The sequence below is a fragment of the Camelus ferus genome, chromosome 9, assembly GCF_009834535.1.
Source record: "Camelus ferus isolate YT-003-E chromosome 9, BCGSAC_Cfer_1.0, whole genome shotgun sequence".
NCBI classification, from domain to species: Eukaryota; Metazoa; Chordata; class Mammalia; order Artiodactyla; family Camelidae; genus Camelus; species Camelus ferus.
The window spans coordinates 56,972,575-56,990,851 of NC_045704.1; the positions used below are offsets into that span (position 1 = coordinate 56,972,575).

Below are 18,277 nucleotides of genomic sequence, written 5' to 3' on the forward strand. Positions count from 1 at the left end.
AAAACAACCAGCTCTTGATTACCCCGTAGTCTGTTTATCCATCACTTTAATGGGGTCTGCTTTCACCTTCTTGGTGGCAGGACCATCTTCATGGTGTCATTTTGTCAACATTTTGTTTCATTTGCTGTTTCTTCTTGAGTGTAAAGTATTATTAGAAAAGGAGATGGAAGGAAAGAGCAGTTAGACTGAAACACTGAATGCCTTCCACAGCCCTGCAGGAAGGGTGAACCTGAACAAAAGGCCTGCAGAGGCTTGGGGATGGATCTGTGTTTCAGTGAGTGGTTTGGAGTTTACTGTCCGGGGAATAGGGGATATATGCCATTTTTTAGTAGGAATGATGAGCCAGGAGGGGAGAGAAAGAAACTTAAGAATCTTCATTCTTAATGACTTGTATTGAAAGTAGTTGCAGAACATTAGGCTCACCCATGTTGGAGAGTAAGTATGACCTGCTTACTTACCAGTAACATAGGGATAATCTGTGCTGTTGCTTGGCCATTAGCTCACGTAGTTGAGAGTTGGCTATATGTGTGATGTTGGAAATGAAACATATCCTTATGATGAACCTTAAACTCTTCTTGGGTTTTTACTGAGGAACACTTGTCATATCCCAAACCTTAATTGTATCAGATGCCTTCACATCACAAATAGAGCTATTTTGTATTTTATATTTTGCTTTTAAAATCATGCATCAGTGTATTTTGTTTTAAAGGAGTATAAATAATGGTGGGCAGGAGGAGAGGCCAGGCCAGGTACCCAGACTGAATGAGGTTAAATTCCAGTTGTAAGAGAACTAGGTAAACTGAGTTCTTAGACAGCTTTAAAAAAAAAAGTTCAGTGAGGGAATTGAGGCATCTACAGTAATATCACTTATTATGAATTTTCATTAAAACACATTTAATATATGATTTTGTACAGTTTAATACCTAAAAATTGTTGCTGGAGAGAGCAACAAAATCATTGCAGGTTAGATCTGCTCAGAAAATGAATTCTTGGGTTCGTATTTATTTTAAACAAAAATATACCTTGATTGATCTTTGTTTTGGTGGTTTATATATCAATTTTATATTTCCCCCACCCTTGGGAAATGATTTTTCAGTTACTTTGAATTTCCAAATTCTCCAAAGCAGCAAAGGCAGTGATAATGCAGCGTGCACTCACCTGAAAAGGAACAGCACCTGTACAGGAATTGCAGAATCGCGCTGGTGATAGGGAGTTCAGTCCATATCTGAGTTGACAGGTGTATGTCCTTGCTGATATTTCTGTTATGTCTCTTTTATAGAACTAAACAGAGACCCCTCCACTTATAAAACGTATGTTGATCTATGGCCAATGGGTAGTGGTTCATTTTGGTCACTTTGCTGTCCTCCACCTGATTAGGTAACCAAGATAGCGTGTGTTCTTCCAAAGTGATGTGATGAGGAAAAGAAAGACACTTGGAGAATGTTCTGGACAGTTAGGAAGATGACAGAAAAGCAGGTCAGCAGCATCAGAATGTTGATTACGAGCCAGTTATTGATCCTTAAGAATCAGTGAAAGTTCTGCACCTTGAGTTTTCATGGATTTTAAATGGTTATATGACCTAAATCCTAATTTTAGAAAAACAGATTTGATAAGTAAAATATGTATAAGAGTAATCATAGTTTATGTTGACTTAAGAGTTTACAGTGCTAGTTTTGCCACTGAGTTCATAAATGATTTCATTTGAGTGATCTGTAACAGATGTGAGCTACTGTATGTGTCTTGATATATAAGAGAGGGAATTAACCACTCTGTTTTTGTCTCTCATCAGATTTCATAAGAAAGCTGAACTTTAATTCAGTCATTTAATGTATGAACTATTACACAGGTGAAGATAATGTTGTCAATTTCATATCTTTTATGTGATATGAAGTCACATGGCATTTCATGCCATTCTAATGACATTGTTCTGGGCAGCCCTACCAACTCCTGTGGAAAAGATGGTTGAGGGGGCCACCTTCCTAAATTTAATATCTAAATGGATCTGAGAAGTAAATTACATCAACAGTGATGGATTGAAAGGAAGGCCTCTGGGGGAAAGTTTGTTATTAGAGTTAACTTCTGATTATTTGCCTTAAAGGATGGTAAAATAGAAAACTTGACAGTGATGGCTTGGGACCATAGGTCAGATTTAAAGTTTCAGCCTCAGGAAATACTTGCTCTGTCTCCTTAGGCTGCCCTTCTGGTTTTAATTATTTTGACCTCCATAATTACAGTGCTTATTGGACTTTGGGCTAGGAATAAAATAGTAAATGGAAACAGTGATGTTGTTAATAAAAGAAACTTAATGAAGTGTAGAGCCAGTGGTTATGTCAAAAAATTAGCAGAAGTCATACTGGCTTAACTGCAAGTCATGAATATTGACCTCTGAATTACAGCAATAATATCTATTCATTTTGGCATTATTCGGATCAGTGACTTTACAGGAATTAAATGTATTGTAAAACTGAACATTTAAATTGTTCAGACACAGTTTTTAATCAAAAATCTTAGACAATAAGATATTTAACCTTAATTTTTTACCTTTCATTCCATTTGGAGAGTAACTTTATTAGTATATATTCATAAAATAGTCAAAACTTAACTTTAAGGAATTTAAGCTAATGTTTCTTGGAGTACTGTGAAGTGTTGGTTCTCTTAAACTCTTCCGTAAAGTAATTTCCTTTTTCCTTCTCTCCCCACCTGTATTAGCTCTTTATTTTCTGGTAAGAATTATGGAGCATCTGTAATGAGCTGCCCAATATTACGTTATCACATGTCCTCAGCATAACCATGCATGGGGCAGTGTGTTGTCTGCTCCAGGCTGCAGAGGGAGGACCAGGACATGAACCCTAGTCGCCTGCTCTGTCTTCCTGGACTCTTGCCCTCAGTCTGCCTCTCCACTAGTGCACCCAGCTGCCGGAGGCTCTCTGCGCTGTGTGGTAGGATGACCTTTAAACCCCACTGGGTCGTTCCTGACAAATGGAATGGATTCATGTGCCACACCCACAGCTTTAGTCTCCAGAGGTTGAATTCATCCCCTGTTTCTGTCTAGTGAGTACTTAACTATGCTGCCCACTATCTAGGTAAGTAACAACAGGTGTTGCCCTGAGGGCTGTCCAGGGAACAAGATAGGAAAGAACAGATGGCAGCTCCTACTAGGAGAAAGAGAGAAGCAGTCCTTTGCAGAGGGGCACAAGGGAAGGAAGGAGGCTGGGAGACTGGTGGAGCCAGTGGGCTGGGCAGTGTCGGACCAGGGATGGACGGGGGGCTCAGCGGAGCAGCTGACAGTGTGGGTGTTGTCCCTAAGGAGCCCCTCTGCAAGTGATGACTCTCTTTCTCCTAGTAAGAGCTGCCATCTGTTCCTTTCCTGTCTTGTTCCTTAGACAGCCCTCAAGGCGAGGCCAGTTGTTGATCAGGAACCGAGATAGTGAGCAAGACACACCACCACCCCGAGACCCAGGTGTGCACGGCTGCAGGCGTTGGTCAGTCCTGCTTTGAGATCTGGGGTCTCTGGACCATGTAACAGGGTGATTCTGTATTTTAGCTGATGAAAGACTTGTCATTGTAGAGAAATATTTTCTAGAATAATAACACAATTGTTAAGAAAAATCTAGACTGCTTAGTTTCTTCTGTATGTTCTCAGTCTGTAAAGACTGATTCATCTGTATTTATTGTACCAGAAGGCTCTCAAAGGATGTTAAAGACTTGAAAAGAAGCTAGTTTAGTACATTCTCTAATAAATGTACTGAGAGCAGAATGTCCTTTTGTTATACATTTATGTTTCAGAGTTTTTGCCTTTTTACTTCTGGACATGTGTGTCTACTTGGAAAGTTTTGTTACTTGCAGTTATTGAACAAACCACTAGGTGATGCTAAGAGACTTGAACTTAATATTACGGAAGACACAGTGAAACTTTTTTTTTTTACCTACCCATTCCTTAAAATAAGCAAACCAAAAGTAGTGGCCAGAAGTGTGCATTGATTCAAGGTAAGGGTTGCTGTAGAAACTTAATGGTTCTGTCCAACCGATACACACTGTTCCCCGGATAAATGTTGGAAAGAAGTCAGTTAATAGTTTTAAATCAGATGTATTCTGTGATTTCACAGGCCTTGAGGGTTTCAGCCTCCAGGTGTGCAGATTGTTCTGGTATGTAGTTCATTTAAGAACATAAAAGAGGAGATGGGTTTTCCAGCTTACAGCAGTTAGTTCTTGATGTTTTTATACATGCTTCCCCTTTGAGAGTGGAGTTGGCCTCGTCATAAATGATTTTAAAAATTTAACAAGATGCAAATTGAGTACTTTGACCAATCTATAATCACATTTTTGAGTCTGTTAAAGCAGGTGACTTGGGAGGGAGGTTTCAGGTCGGTCTTGTGTACATGTCCCTGGTCATTTTCTTCCTGTTTCTCTTCAGTGTGTGTGTTGAGCAGGAATCAATATCATCAGGCCGCCTCCCCTGTCCCCTCCACCCCTGCCCTACCTCGGGAGCCTTTGCCTCTAGTGCTGTTTTCACTTGTTCCCCTTCGAAACCCTGGTGGTTCTGCCCTTCCATAGCTCCTTCCGTCCTGCGATCCTCTGAACCCCTGAGCAGCCCCTTCCTGGCTCGCTCCTTAGCTGGGCCTCTGGCCAGAGGAGCCTGCATGAGCACTCTCCACTCTGCATCCCTCCTTGAGGCTCTTGAACCTGCTTCTGCCACCACCACTTGTCCTCAGCATGTCACTGGGACATTGGGTTCTACTTCTGACCCTTTGCTGTCAGAATGTACAATTCAGGCCCTGAGCTGCAGGGTCCTGTGTCCACATGTGAGTAGAGACATGTCACTTGCTGGCCTGTGATGTCAGTGTACTCTTTATTGGTGTCACATGAGTGCCTCTTATCTGAAACTGTAAAAATGAATTCATCCTCTCGTCACTGCACAGAACAAAAAAGAACCCACCTACCTGTCGCATTTCTCCTCTGGGTGGAAGACATCAGCACCCCAGCTGGAGACATTCTTCTGGTGCCGTTTGCCGTCACAGACCCCTGGCCATGCCATGTTTCTCCAGTCCTTGGGTTGGGTGGAGTATTCCTCCACGGACCCCCCCTTTAGCTTAGTCTGCCCTATGTCATCCCTTCCTCACTGGTCTGCAGGCTCTCCTGCAGCAGGGACACCGCCTCGGTCACCTCTGTGCCTGCAGGACCTGGTGCCAGGCAGGACTTAGCAAGTGGCAGTGTGTCATTTATCTGAGGTCCTCGTGCTGGGAAGACAGGTGGCTTTGAGTTTCACGATTGTGTAAGAAATAATTGTTTTTAGACATAAAAAGACCATGTATGGCAGATTCACAGATGTCAAGCTGGAGTGTTGATTGGGGACTGATGCTTATTTGAAAACTCAGATTTTTTGGTAGAGTAATTATGTTGAATAATCACCATTCTTTGGCATGCATTGGGAAGTATGGGCTTTTGTGAAAAATGGCTGAAAGACAAATGTAAAAATCTGTTGTAAGTAGAAGATCTTTAGCTTGTGGGGAAAATTAGCATCTGAAACCTTAGAGTAAAAGGGTTTTGAAGTGGAGCCCGTTACCTGTTGAAAGATTTCATTGCGTTCTCTTGAGTCTGTAATGCGGCATTTTATAATAAATGGGGAAGTTATTCTTACGCTTCCTCAATTAGAAGAAAGCATTTACCGTTACAGGAGAGAGGGAGGTGTGTGTGTTGACATTAGAATCTTGCAAATTAATTTCTTCAGTGCTTAAGTCTGGGGCCACCTGTCAGTTCCAGCTGTGTTTTTAGAGAAGAGAAGTTTCTTTGGTTTAAGTGATGCCTTGGATGAATGCTAATACCTACCACGTGTGCTCCCTGGTATACAGGTTTAAACATTAAGGGAGGCAGTGTAGTGTGGTCACAGATCATGGATTTCAGTTGCTGCCTGTGTTGCCTGGCTCCTGCGTGATCATAGGCGAGCTAGTTAACTGTGAGCCTCAATTTCCTCTTGGTGGAAAGGGGGTGGTGGTGGTTCTCCTGGATTACTGAGGAGGAAGTGCGGCACTTGTCAAGTGTAGAAGGTGTCCATAAATAATGTAGCTATCTCTGTTACACAATTCATAAGGGACATTGGGAGACCTCTTGTTTTAAAGCATTTCTGGGTTGGGGGGATGTTTAAAGGACTTAATTATTTAAAGCATTAAAACATTGATTGTATAAAGATGGCATTCACAGTTATCTTAAGACTCTGAACAATGTCAAAAGATGAATCTGAGGATAGTGAAGCTTGTTTCTAAATGGAATCAGGGGTTCTAGTGTACACACAGTCCCTAAATGGGACTTCTGATGAGAAATATAATTTAGTGTTAGTAGGAGACAACTGTTTCTAGAAGGAGGGTTGCCACTCGCTGAACAGCCCCTGAGCACCTGCTGTCGTGTGCTGGGCACTCAGACGTGAACGAGATGGGTCCTGCACGTCCACATCTTTGTAGCTGGTCTTTTTAATCTGTTTCCTAATACTGTTGTGTTGTTTTTTAAGCCTTCTCTGTTTCTTTTTAAAACGATTCTTGTGCTCCCTAGTTATATTACCACAGGAAGGTAAATAAATGTTGGTGTTTGGGGGGAAATATTTTTTAAAATTTCAGTCGTTAAATAATTACATGATGTTGAACAGAACAAAGTTTTTGCACAGGATGCCTTCTGTTTGGATGTGTGCTTCACTGATGGGGTTCACGCTCCCAGAGTGGAGCCAGAGAGTTGTCCACCAGACGCTGTTAACGTCTTCCCTGTGCTTCTTCCCTCGCAGAGTTACTGGAGAACGTGACCCTGATACACAAGCCAGTGTCACTGCAACCCCGTGGGCTGATCAATAAAGGAAACTGGTGCTACATTAATGCTGTATCCTTCTCAGATGCTGCCCCAAGTCTGGCTTTCTACAGCTTTCTCTTCCTGGGCACATTCCACTTAGTTCAGCTTCTGTGGGCATCTGCTCCACATTGTGAATCCAAAACCTTGGTTCCTTACTGCGTATAAACGGGGTTATTCCTGACCGAAAAAATGGAGGTGATTTGTTGACCTGTGTGACTGACAGAATCAGAATCAGGCAAGTTTTATTCTCATTAAAATGGTCCCGAATAATAGGGCAGAGTGACCCCTTACAACTGGAAATCTTGTATTAATTGATTATCTTGGTTGAATCAGATTCTTGTATATAAATTTCTTGGCTATCACAAGGCAAGTTATCCCTGAGATTATTTGGTTTATTCCCTTTTTGTGTTTGCATATCTAAGTCGTTCAGTGTTCTTGATTTATTTAGTTTTGTGTGCTCATGTGTTTGGCGTTCCTTTCAACAACTTGGAGTGCCTGTTTCATTTCCTTTACGCTTCCTTACTGCTGTCACTTAGACACTGCAGGCATTGGTTGCTTGCCCTCCGATGTATCACCTGATGAAGTTCATTCCTCTGTATTCAAAAGTGCAAAGGCCTTGTACATCCACACCCATGATAGATAGCTTGTAAGTAAGGTGCTAAAACTGTGGGAAGGGGTGGGCTTCTTCCCCTCTGGTAATTAGATTCAAATAGCTTAGTGAAGCTCTTGATTCTGTTTTTGCAAATGAGTCCTTTAATTCTATTTGTTAAAGAATTTACTGTTCATGATTTTGTATGGAAGTTAACCAGAAATGGAATTGGAGCATTGTTTTATCTGTATTCTTTAGAGTCAGTTGAATAAATTTTTAGTGTTTACCAGTTTATATCACTTAAAATATACCCAAAACTTCTATCGAAAAGATTTAAGAACTCACCAGCTGTTGTAGTATTGGTTATCTGATGTTTGCTATCTTCACACTAGTTAATAATGTTCTACTTAGCCATCAAGGCTTTTCAGTAAAAGTATGTCTTTCTGTAGAAATGTGCTACTTAACATTTTTTCCCTCCATGTTTAGTGTTCGGCTAATGAATGAGTTTACTAATATGCCAGTACCTCCAAAACCCAGACAAGGTGAGTAAAAACGAGATCTTCTGATTCCATTTCATATTGGAAGTTATCAAGTCAGATGGCTGACTTTGATCAGTCTTGCTGGAAAGAAAATGTCTTTTTACATAGAGGTTGCTATGGCAGTGTTATTCTTGACATGGGTTGGGGTGGGCGGGGTTTTGATGATTCTGCTTTTCATCATTTTTTTAAGACTTCATTTAGTTATGTAAATTTGTGTCCTGTTTCCGTTGCAGCTCTCGGGGATAAAATCGTGAGGGATATCCGCCCTGGAGCTGCCTTTGAACCCACATATATTTATAGACTCCTGACAGTTATCAAGTCGAGCCTGTCTGAAAAGGTTTGGGACTGCCGTCACGTAGCCAGTGTGAAGTTTGTGCCTTAACTGTTGCTTATTCAGTGCTTGCCCTCTGCTTGAAGTGCGGTGATTAAGTGGGTGTTCACTGGATCTGGGCTTGTTCTGGAGGTTGCTGGGATGAATTAAAGAGTAGGATGAAAGCCATCGCAGTCAGGGACAACTGTCATTTTCTGTGCACCGACTGCTGCTGTAAGTTCGTGCCATACATTAATGTATTTAACCCTGTGAATAAACTGTGATTATTGTCTGCATGTTACATTTGAGAAAAGTGAAGTCATTGTCCAGGGTCTTAGCTAATAAATGGCAGAGCCTGGCAGCCTAGTCAGCTCTTTACCCAGTGCACGGGCTGCCTTTCAGGATGGCAGGGTGGTGGGCTGGGGACGGTGGTGGGCTGGGGACAGTGGCGGCCCTCAGGAGAGCTGCCGTCTGTCACGCTCATGTGCTGTGGTGGCTTATCCTGCACCGGGGTCCTTTATACTCTTACCTACGTTTTCACCACTACACTTGGCTACTGAGGGCATGGGGCCAGGGGCCAAGGAGGTCCTGTGAAGGGCCCTGACAGCCATTGAGAGTAAAGCAGAGGCTCCTTTTGCACAGTTAACTGGAGAGGTTTTTTTATTCTGAACAGAGTTTGTGATGAGTCAGTACAGGTCATTGAAACGATGCTTAGGGAAATTATTTAGGAAAATAGTCAAGAAAATTCAGTTAAACAAAGTAATGTTGTTTGAAGAAAGGTGAATGCCAAGGGCAGTGCAGTACCTGATCCCACCAGGGAGGCTCTTCAGGAGTTAAGCTCAGAATTTACGTTTCGCAGGTAATGGGAAATAATACTCCGTCAGGGGAGTTCAAGCTATAACATTAGGAAACAGACAAGGCAAGTACCAGGATGGATGTGTGTACAGCTGCTTTAGAAGCCCGTGGAGGGCCACCCAGCTCAGGCGGAGCCGAGGTGCAGCTCAGGGGACTTCCTGTGGTTGAGCAGCACTGAAATCCTGTGTCTTTCAGTTGTATTACTATTGTCTGGATTGGGGTTTGCAAATCCACCCTCAGCTTTGGTGACTTGCTCGAAGGTCTCAGAGGACTCAGAAGCAGTTATCAGTTCTGATTCAGTACAGCACAGGGACACAAAGCGGAGTCAGCACAGAGTAGAGACTTGGGCTGCGTCTGAGGAAACCTCGAGACTCCTCTCCAGGCGCGGCCACACGGGACTCACTTTACTCCTCCCGCACCAGACTGAATGCACGTGTGAAATGTGGTCTACCAGGGACGCTCCTTAGAGACTCAGAGTCCAAGGGTTTTATTTGGGACTGGTCACATAGGCACCCTCTATCTTACACAAGCCCAAATTCCAGACTCCTAGCGGGAAAGCCAGTGCTCAGCATAAACAATTTAGGCACACTCCCTTCTCAGTTCTTGGAATGGTGTGAACCCTCCCGAAATCCAAGTTCCCAGATGCCAGCCAAGGACCAACCTGGCAAGCAGGCCGTTCCCAGCACTGTTAACTGTTTTCTGTGTCTTGGGTGGTGCCAGCTTCTGCCCTTTCCCACATATACACAGAGCACCTCACACCAAAGAACGGCTGTCCATATCCACAGTTCCATTTGGAGCAAACAAATCTACTCAGAGACCACAAGCAGAAGAATGTGCAGTTCTTTGGAACACACGTTATGCTCCAAAGAATGAAATATGAACTGAACATGATAAATTATATGATTAAACTTAACCAATGTAAGATTGTAGGACTATTATGTGACTATATTGTGTGATTCATCTACGAATGATTATACTACTATGTGTATAAAACAGGCAGCTAACTCTAAATCAGTATTTTTTCACATATGATTTGTGTCCTGTTCCCTGTGGTTGCCCATCCTCGAAAAAACAGAAGGAGACATGCAGGGCTGCTAATTGTACAACTTACAGTGTGAACGACATCCCCTGGGGTTGTGCAGTGAGGTGGCCTAGACATCTAGTTCTTGTCTTTCTGCTTCGTTTAAACAAAAAAGCAGCTTACTTGAAACTTTTAAAAAATTATAATGGTAATGTATGTTTATTGTAGAAAATTTCGAAAATACAGGAAAGTGTAATTTTAAAAATCCCTGTTAGCTCTGTTACTTAGAGATAAGTGTTTAGTCTCTCTAGCCACCCTCCTCCACCCCAGTCCTCCCTCCTCTGCCCATCTCAGCTGTCCAAAGAAAAATTCATGTGATTTTTGGGAAACACCATATGTTACATCTTATTGAAAATTTAAGAGAAGGCACAGTTTGAATATGCAGATAATATATTCCGTGCAGGCCTTGGATAGTAATCGGTTAAAGTTAATCTGATCATATTTGACCTTTGCAGGGTCGACAGGAAGATGCTGAGGAGTACTTAGGCTTCATTTTAAATGGACTTCACGAGGAAATGTTGAACCTAAAGAAACTTCTCTCACCAAATAATGAAAGTAGGTTACTGTGTACTTGCTGCAAAATTGTGTGAGAACATTTTCTGAAGAGTTATTTTAAAATAAATGTTACATATACACTCATATATTAAGTTGCCTTTTCCCCAACAGTCACTTGCCCTTCAGAAATCACTTATTTGCTCACTAAGATAACTAGTTACTTTTACACTGCTGTTGTTACCATTGAGAATATTACTTTTGGGTATTTAAAAATTTGTCCAGAACCTCTGCTTTTTTCCCTTCAGTCTTTAATTAGGAAAATAATTAAACATACAGAAAAGCTGAAAGAATAGTTTGATGAATACCTGTATAACCTCTGGATTCTGCAGTTGTTACCACATTGTCCTTATTTATCCCCTCCCCCCCCCCCGCAACATTTTCCCCCAGATGATTCAAAACTAGGTTGCAGAGGACAGTTCACCCTTAAATGGTAAATCATGCGTCTCCTGAGTTAAGGGTAACTCTCCTACTTGACCAGAGTCCCTTAGCAAATCAGGGATCCTGACTGCAGTTACACAGTGTTACCTGCCCCCTGGCCAACTTGAGTCCTCCCATGGTCACGCTCGCAGGGACCCAGTACAGTCCACGTAGTGCCTTTGTCCTCAGTGTAGAGCACACCATGATTTCATTTTTAAAGCTCCAGTTGACGTATCTGCATAGGTGGTTTATTTTTATTTTTTGCTCTTCTTATAAATAGTAGTCTAAGCAGACTGTCTACTTTTCAGAACTTACTGTTTCCAATGGACCCAAAAGCCACTCGGTGAATGAAGAAGAGCAGGAAGAACCAGGCGAAGGAAGTGAGGACGAATGGGAGCAAGTGGGCCCCAGAAATAAGACTTCGGTCACTCGCCAGGCGGACTTTGTTCAGACCCCGATCACTGGCATTTTTGGTGGACACATCAGGTTTTATGCTTTTCTGGAATAATTTAGCATTTGCCTTTCTCAGGATTTTGCCATCTTGCTGGAGGGGGTGGAGTGTGAGATTTGTCCTGAGAAATTTTGGACTTGATGGTTTACCTTTACTCTGTGCCTGCTCTTTCTTAGACTTGCTGATGCTCCTTCCAGGTCATGTTCCTGCAGAGAGCATTGTCCCCTGGCGTGCCTGCCACAGTGGGCTCCTCCATGCCCCCGCCCTCCATCTGTCTGGCTGCTCACAGGCAGCTGGGGAGGGCAGGACAGGTTAATTGAAATGCACCTTTTGTTAGGAAAAGAAATTTGTGTATCTGATTGGAGGAGTTCTAGGCGCTGGACCCAAGTGAGCTAGGAAGTTAAGGGAATGAGGAGGGAGATATTTTTACATAAAGGACACTTGACTGCCTGGCGCACCTGGGCAGCACCTCTGCCCCAGTTCCCTTAAACCAGCTGCTTTTGGCTCACCCATGAAAACCTTCTAGAAGATTTTTATTTATTTACATTAGAAACATTCACTACCACCATGATGTGGAACTCAGTAGAACTTGCTCCAGCTCCAGTGGGGTTTACTCATCCAGAGTCTGGGAGGACCTCATTACAGCATTTCTTCTAAAAGCCTCAGAGCATAGCCTACTAGAGTGGTTTTTTTGTTTTTGTATTTTTAAAGTGAAACTCTTAGCCTTTCGTTGTCCCAAATGCTATGTATTTTAAAGATGTAACGCCCTCATGAAGGCACTGAAAGTTAATCTCTCTGCTCTAAAACAGCTTAGACTTAGTGCCTTTCAACAGGCTAGTAAAAACCTCAGAAAATCTGCCGACCGTCTCACCAGCTGGTCGGCGATGTTTGTGGGACTGGGCTAGAAGCCAGTCCTGCCGGCACGTGACCTGGAACAGTCCTCTCTGTGCTCTGACTCCGCAGTCCCTTTCTGGTCTGGAGCGTCTGGTCAGGTGTGCTCTGGGGGACACCTAGCCCCACCACTGCCATTGTAACTTGTTTTTGCCAGATACATTTCCTCGGGATGGGCTCTTTAGGGAGAGGGTTCCAGGGGTCCAGGTTGTGAACCGTGGTGAGAGGAGGCTATCTGTGCCCTTGGCTGTTCATTAGACCAGCAGCCTGCTGCTTGCATCTCGGGGTGCTCACTGAGGGTGGGGGAGGAAGGAAGGCACCCCCAGTGGGTGTGACAAGAGCTCCATGTTTGTATGCAGGTGCAGCATTAGAATTGCAAGGCCACCAGTGGTCACCATACTCAAAGATCCCAAATTTGAGAATAACCAGTGGGAAAACCCAGAATCCACTTCAGAGAAATTTCTAGCTTGCCCCAAATGTCTCTGCTGCGGCCCTATAGCCTCACCCTCTGTGGGCACTTTGTATTGAAATTGGTTCCTGTCTGTTTTTGAAAAGCAGTAAAGCAAAGATAAGGAACTACTTCCTATAATTTAGGGACTTCTTTTCTGTGTATAGTGGTCACCATTAAGCATGATTCTTTATTAAGACCAGCTGAAAGGTTTTTCTCCTAAAATTCACCCATTTCCAGTGGGCTTTCAGTTTCTCCAGAAAGACCAACAGCACTTTCTCTACCTTTTCCATCCTTTTGATTAAATCCAGGCCCTTTGAGATGAAAGGTCCATCTCTTCATTTCTTCGCCAACTTTAATCACTGCTTTGGAACAGAGGGAATGGCCCTCACTCAGTCTTCCTTTTCAGAAGTGGCCTGGAAGTGCTCCCCATCCTGTGTGTCAAGAAAGCAGCGAGTGAGGGTGAAACCCTGGCGGGAAAACTGCTCCCTTATTCTTCACGGCAGCCGCCTTGTCGGGTCTGAATACCTGTCCACCCCCTTTACCCCGTGTGTAAACTAGTTTGCGCAGACTGCAAAAACAGAATCTGGCACGTCTCCTTGCTGAGGCTAAATGAGAAATGGGCTGAACACACATTTTTACTCAGTAAAACTTAGGAAAAGAAAAATGAAATGAAAAACCAGCTAAGAAAACAAGGCCGAGCTGGCAGCCTCTTTGACGGTGGTGGCTGCCTGCCCGTGGCGCACACCCTGCTCCCCTTCTTCTGTAAGTCGTTCTCATAGGGGGAAAATGCCATCAGAAGTACTCTTTACTTTGCGGTTTCTTTCCTTTTATTAGAACAGGCTGTGATACTTTGAGAAAATGAAAAGTGTCTTGTTTTTGATGCTGTGGCAAGATCATCACCTTTAGTAACTGGTGCATTAAATAAAGTGTGGAGGTGAAGGCGTTTGGCAGATGAAAAAGGCCTTCTTCCAGAGCTCTTAAGCAGGAAAATTATCAACTGGTGGATTGAGTTGCTAGAAATATGTTCAAGGTGGTATTGAGCAGAATTACTTTTAAATTCCATGTACTTTGGCTGTCCTGTCCTTGCTGGTCTCTGACAGTGATCCTGAATGCTCCTTCTTGCAGTGCTGGGTCCTCTTGTCCTGCTGGATGACCTTCCGGAGAGGGACGGCAGCTGTTAGATGTGGTGTGTTTCTGTCCTCAGGTCTGTGGTTTACCAGCAGAGTTCAAAAGAGTCCGCCACCCTGCAGCCGTTCTTCACATTGCAGTTGGATATCCAGTCCGACAAGATCCGCACAGTCCAGGACGCGTTGGAGAGCCTGGTGGCGAGAGAGTCTGTCCAAGGTTACACCACAAAAACCAAACAAGAGGTGTGTTCACAGTTGGTCTTGAGCCTCTCTCCTGAGACACTCTGCTGTGAGGGAGGGAGCACGGGATCAGGAATGAAGAGAGTGGGTTTGTGCTCTGCCTCTTAAATTGGTTGCTTAACTTTTTTGGACTGAAAGCTTCCACATTTTTAGAATGAAATGATTTTTAAAATGAAATGGTAGAAACAGATGATCCTCAGAGCCTCCTTTGGCTCTAAGTCATGTAACGTGGTCGTGATCTTTTGGGTTCTTTATCCTGGGCTGCATTTCGTTTTCTGGCAAATCTAGTCATGGCCCCACACAATCTACCTCTAACAGGCCCAGTAGCTGATTTACGTTCCTGATATAACAGAGGACAGTTTCATGAGATTAGTTAGGATATAAAAGATACTCTAAACATGTCTGGTTTGCATTTGGTTGTAGATCTTCAGGGACACTGAGAAATAGAAGGTAATTGTTTTGGTGGCTATTATTCTTTGATTTGATTTGAAAAAGGTTAACTCTTTGAGTCTTCCTGTCTTCAGGAGCCAAGAGGAAGTATACCTGCCAGCTCCGTCAGGAGAGACGGACGATACTCTGCACCCTGAGAGCTCATTAGTTGCTGGCTGTCCAGATGTGCCAGTCTGTGCCCGTTTCCTCTGCTGCAGTAGAGAGTATCTTCTCTGTTCTGTACCTTAGATTGTGGCAGTGAATTCATAAAGTGTGTCAGGGAGGTGGATGCAGGCTAGTTAGGACAGTGCTTTGACGGTTGGGAGTATTCCTTTGAAGCTTGATTTACATGGTCGTGTGTAGTGGCCACATGGTGAGCCAGAGCCCAGCACAGAAACCTGGCCCTTGCCTTGCAGCTCCTGCTGCACGTGAGGAAGAGCAAAGGCTGGGCACGGAGACCTTCAGCTCTCCTGGGTGCTCCTACTTTGGATCGGTCAGGCCAGCCTCTTGGGGGATCTGTAGAAGTTATGCCTAATCCTCCACCAGGCTTTCTGATTGCTTCTTGTGGGCACTTTTGTTCAGACAATGAGAGTAGCGGGAGCTGGAGCAGAGTCTTGGCAGGTGGCTTAGAGAAAAAGCTGAGTCTGGTGGTGGGACCTGTTGGAAGAGAAGGGATAGGAGGTACCTACTCTTGGAGCTCAGTTAGCGTGACCAGATTATGTACGAGGCTGTGGGGACTGGGCACTGGGGCAGCTGTCATTCCAGTGGTGGCGCTGCTGTCCTGTGGCTCTGCTGCTCTTCTGGCACCTCCCTTGGAGCTGGCTTCCTGAGTCCGTGGCCACTGGTCCTGGGGGAGGCGGTCAGCCTTTCCCTGGGCTACCAGGAAGGCCTCTGGTGACATGTCTGTCTCCCTCTTTGGCTCTTGCTGCAGTTAAACTGCCTTTTGGGGATGGGCAGGGTGGGGCATGTGCTGATGGAGGTGGTGGTTGTGGTTGTTGGCCAGTGGTCAGAGAGTGGTGAGGAAAAGGTGGTTTATTCTAGATAGCAGGAAGAATTCAAGAAAGAGGTGGCATTTTGGTCGAACCTTGAAGATGGCAGAGAAGGATGCTGACTTGTTCTAGCTTCGTGACTGCTGTAGTGTCAGGAACACTAGGAAGGCAGGGGTTTGAGGAAGGAGAATTTTGGACATCTTGTACAGCTGTCTGTGAAGCGCAAGTCACATGTTTTCTGGAATGTGATTTTTTTTTTAATTTACTTTTTAAAGTACCAAATTTAATTTTACTGTATTTTTAGGTCAAATTTTTTTTTCCTATGGGAACACATGAATATCCACGGGAAATTTGATTATACAAAACAGTAGCTGTATAAAAAAGGTCTGGATTTTTTTGGGTGATTAGAAAGTGTGCCTTGATACATCTGGAAACCCAGAACACATAGTTAAGAATTTCAGATAAGCCACTTAGCAGAGTCACAGGTTGCTAGCCCCGAGAAACCGTCTAGGGGTGCTGTAGTCAGACTCTCATTTCACAGGTGAGAAAGCTGGAGTCTTTTCATCACCATTGCTGATTTAATGTGGAGCTGTAGTCACACTTTTTATTCACTCGCAAATTATTGTTGGGTGTGAGGCACTGGACTACAGAGTCTTGATGGGAAGACAGGTGTAGAAGGGTCTATAAACTTAATAAACCCCAGCAGTGGTAACCACTAGGCTTGCTTCCACGCCTGGCACCCCTCAGACACCTTCAACCAAATATGTATAAAGTCCTCTGAAAGCTTTCTGGGTATTTTTTTAAATATGCCACTGTGTTTTGAGTTGTCACTTTTAACATATATTTCTACAGAAAGTATTTTTCATATAAATACAGGAAGCACCAATAGTTTATAAGTACAGAGAACAGTAAATAAAAGAGTTAAGTATTGTTTGTGAAGATGCATTTTAATAAAAAGCATTCGTTAGACCTGTGAGAGTACTTAAGAGGCATTTTCAGTTGATAAAACCAAAACTTACAGAACTAATGGTTAGACTAAACAGCTTTAGGGTTGTTTAAAGCATCTAATTCAAGAAACACTTTGGCCTTAGTTTTATCAATACTGTGAGAGTTATTAAAAATAAGCAATTCAAGGTATTACTAAGTTAGCTTTTTAATTTTTATGCCAGTGGAACAAAGGTTCTTAACTTGGCCCAGGGACCTAAGGGATCCTCTGCAGTGGTGTTTAAAGGGATATGTGCGTTTTTTTTTTTTTAAAGAAAAATGTCTGTAGCTCTCAAAAGACCCTGTGACTTGGGAAGGTTTCAGAAGCGCTGCCCCGGAACTTAGAGCCTTTGAGTGGGCAGTGGCCATGGAGCCTGCTGCCTGGGGTGAGACGCTCTTGTCTTGGGTGCTTTGTGTCTCAGGTTGAGATCAGTCGAAGAGTGACTCTGGAGAAACTCCCTCCTGTTCTTGTCCTGCATCTGAAACGATTTGTTTATGAGAAGACGGGTGGATGCCAGAAGCTTATCAAAAACATTGAGTATCCTGTGGACTTGGAAATTAGTAAAGGTAATGAATATTTAAAGTACAAGCGTTTACAGTGACAGTACTCTGGAAATCAGTGAGCCCTTGATGCTTCAGCATTTCTGTGTAATGTCAAGATTCAGGAAATTCCCTATCGTGACTTTGTTTTGTTTTGTTTTAAATTTCATGACTTTTAATAGGCTTTATCTTAAAATTCTCATTAAAATGGACTTTTAAAAATAAAGGCAAAAAAGAATAAACCATGTGAACTTATTACTAGGTGAGAAAAATGTTATAAAAAATAGAAATTTTATAGATGAATAACTTACCTTATACTAAGTATTAACAGCTGTGTGGACCAGCTGAGAATCTTGTTCTGGATTGTTCTGTTTTGCATGGATGTCCAAAAGTATGGAGCAAAAACTGAGCCCAGCAGGTGTCCTACATCTTCCCGCACCCCTAGGTTAACCATCTGGGTGGATTGACGTGTATGATTTTTTCAGACTGGTCTTATTAGCTTGTCTTTATTTGTTACATGTATTTTTATGTCAGCTGCCACCTCAGATGCTTTCTAGAGAAATGACCTAAGTGAGGATGCTGGGTGCGGTGGGATAGCCTGGATCATGGAGTGGACTAGAGCTCCTCCGGGATTCACCTGGCACCTCTGCAAAGAGGAAACCCACCTGCATCAAGGGTGAAGGATGTCCCAGTCACCCCGGCTGCATGACTAGCAGCCTAGTCTTTGCAGAAACGATCTTACTGTTAATAGAAGTGTTGTGGTCTGACTCACATATAGAACATTTTAAATCTTAGGCTTTCCAAGGCTGCTTTGTTTTGTTTTGTTTTGTTGTTTTCAAGTGGGCAGCTTTCTCCTGTTTTTTTAGAACATCTGCTTGTAAAGAGTTTCTAGCAGGAGCTGAAGAGGCTCAGGGTATTGCTCCTGTCCCTCTGATTGGGTGGGTTGCTGGTGACATGCACTGCTATAGTGCACACTTGGATTTCGCTGGGGCTCAGTT

The 18,277-nt window shown here is 43.3% G+C and overlaps 1 protein-coding gene across 1 annotated transcript in view; it reads left to right on the plus strand.

Moving 5' to 3' along the window:
• The window catches only part of USP10 (ubiquitin specific peptidase 10), a 66,853-nt gene that overhangs the window by 44,126 nt on the left and 4,450 nt on the right, over positions 1-18,277 (plus strand). The window contains exons 5-12 of the mRNA XM_032488191.1: positions 6,770-6,861; positions 7,368-7,477; positions 7,907-7,962; positions 8,193-8,296; positions 10,661-10,760; positions 11,486-11,663; positions 14,175-14,340; positions 17,162-17,306. Of these exons, the coding sequence (XP_032344082.1) occupies positions 6,770-6,861; positions 7,368-7,477; positions 7,907-7,962; positions 8,193-8,296; positions 10,661-10,760; positions 11,486-11,663; positions 14,175-14,340; positions 17,162-17,306 (951 nt within the window). The remainder of the gene's footprint in view (positions 1-6,769; positions 6,862-7,367; positions 7,478-7,906; positions 7,963-8,192; positions 8,297-10,660; positions 10,761-11,485; positions 11,664-14,174; positions 14,341-17,161; positions 17,307-18,277) is intronic.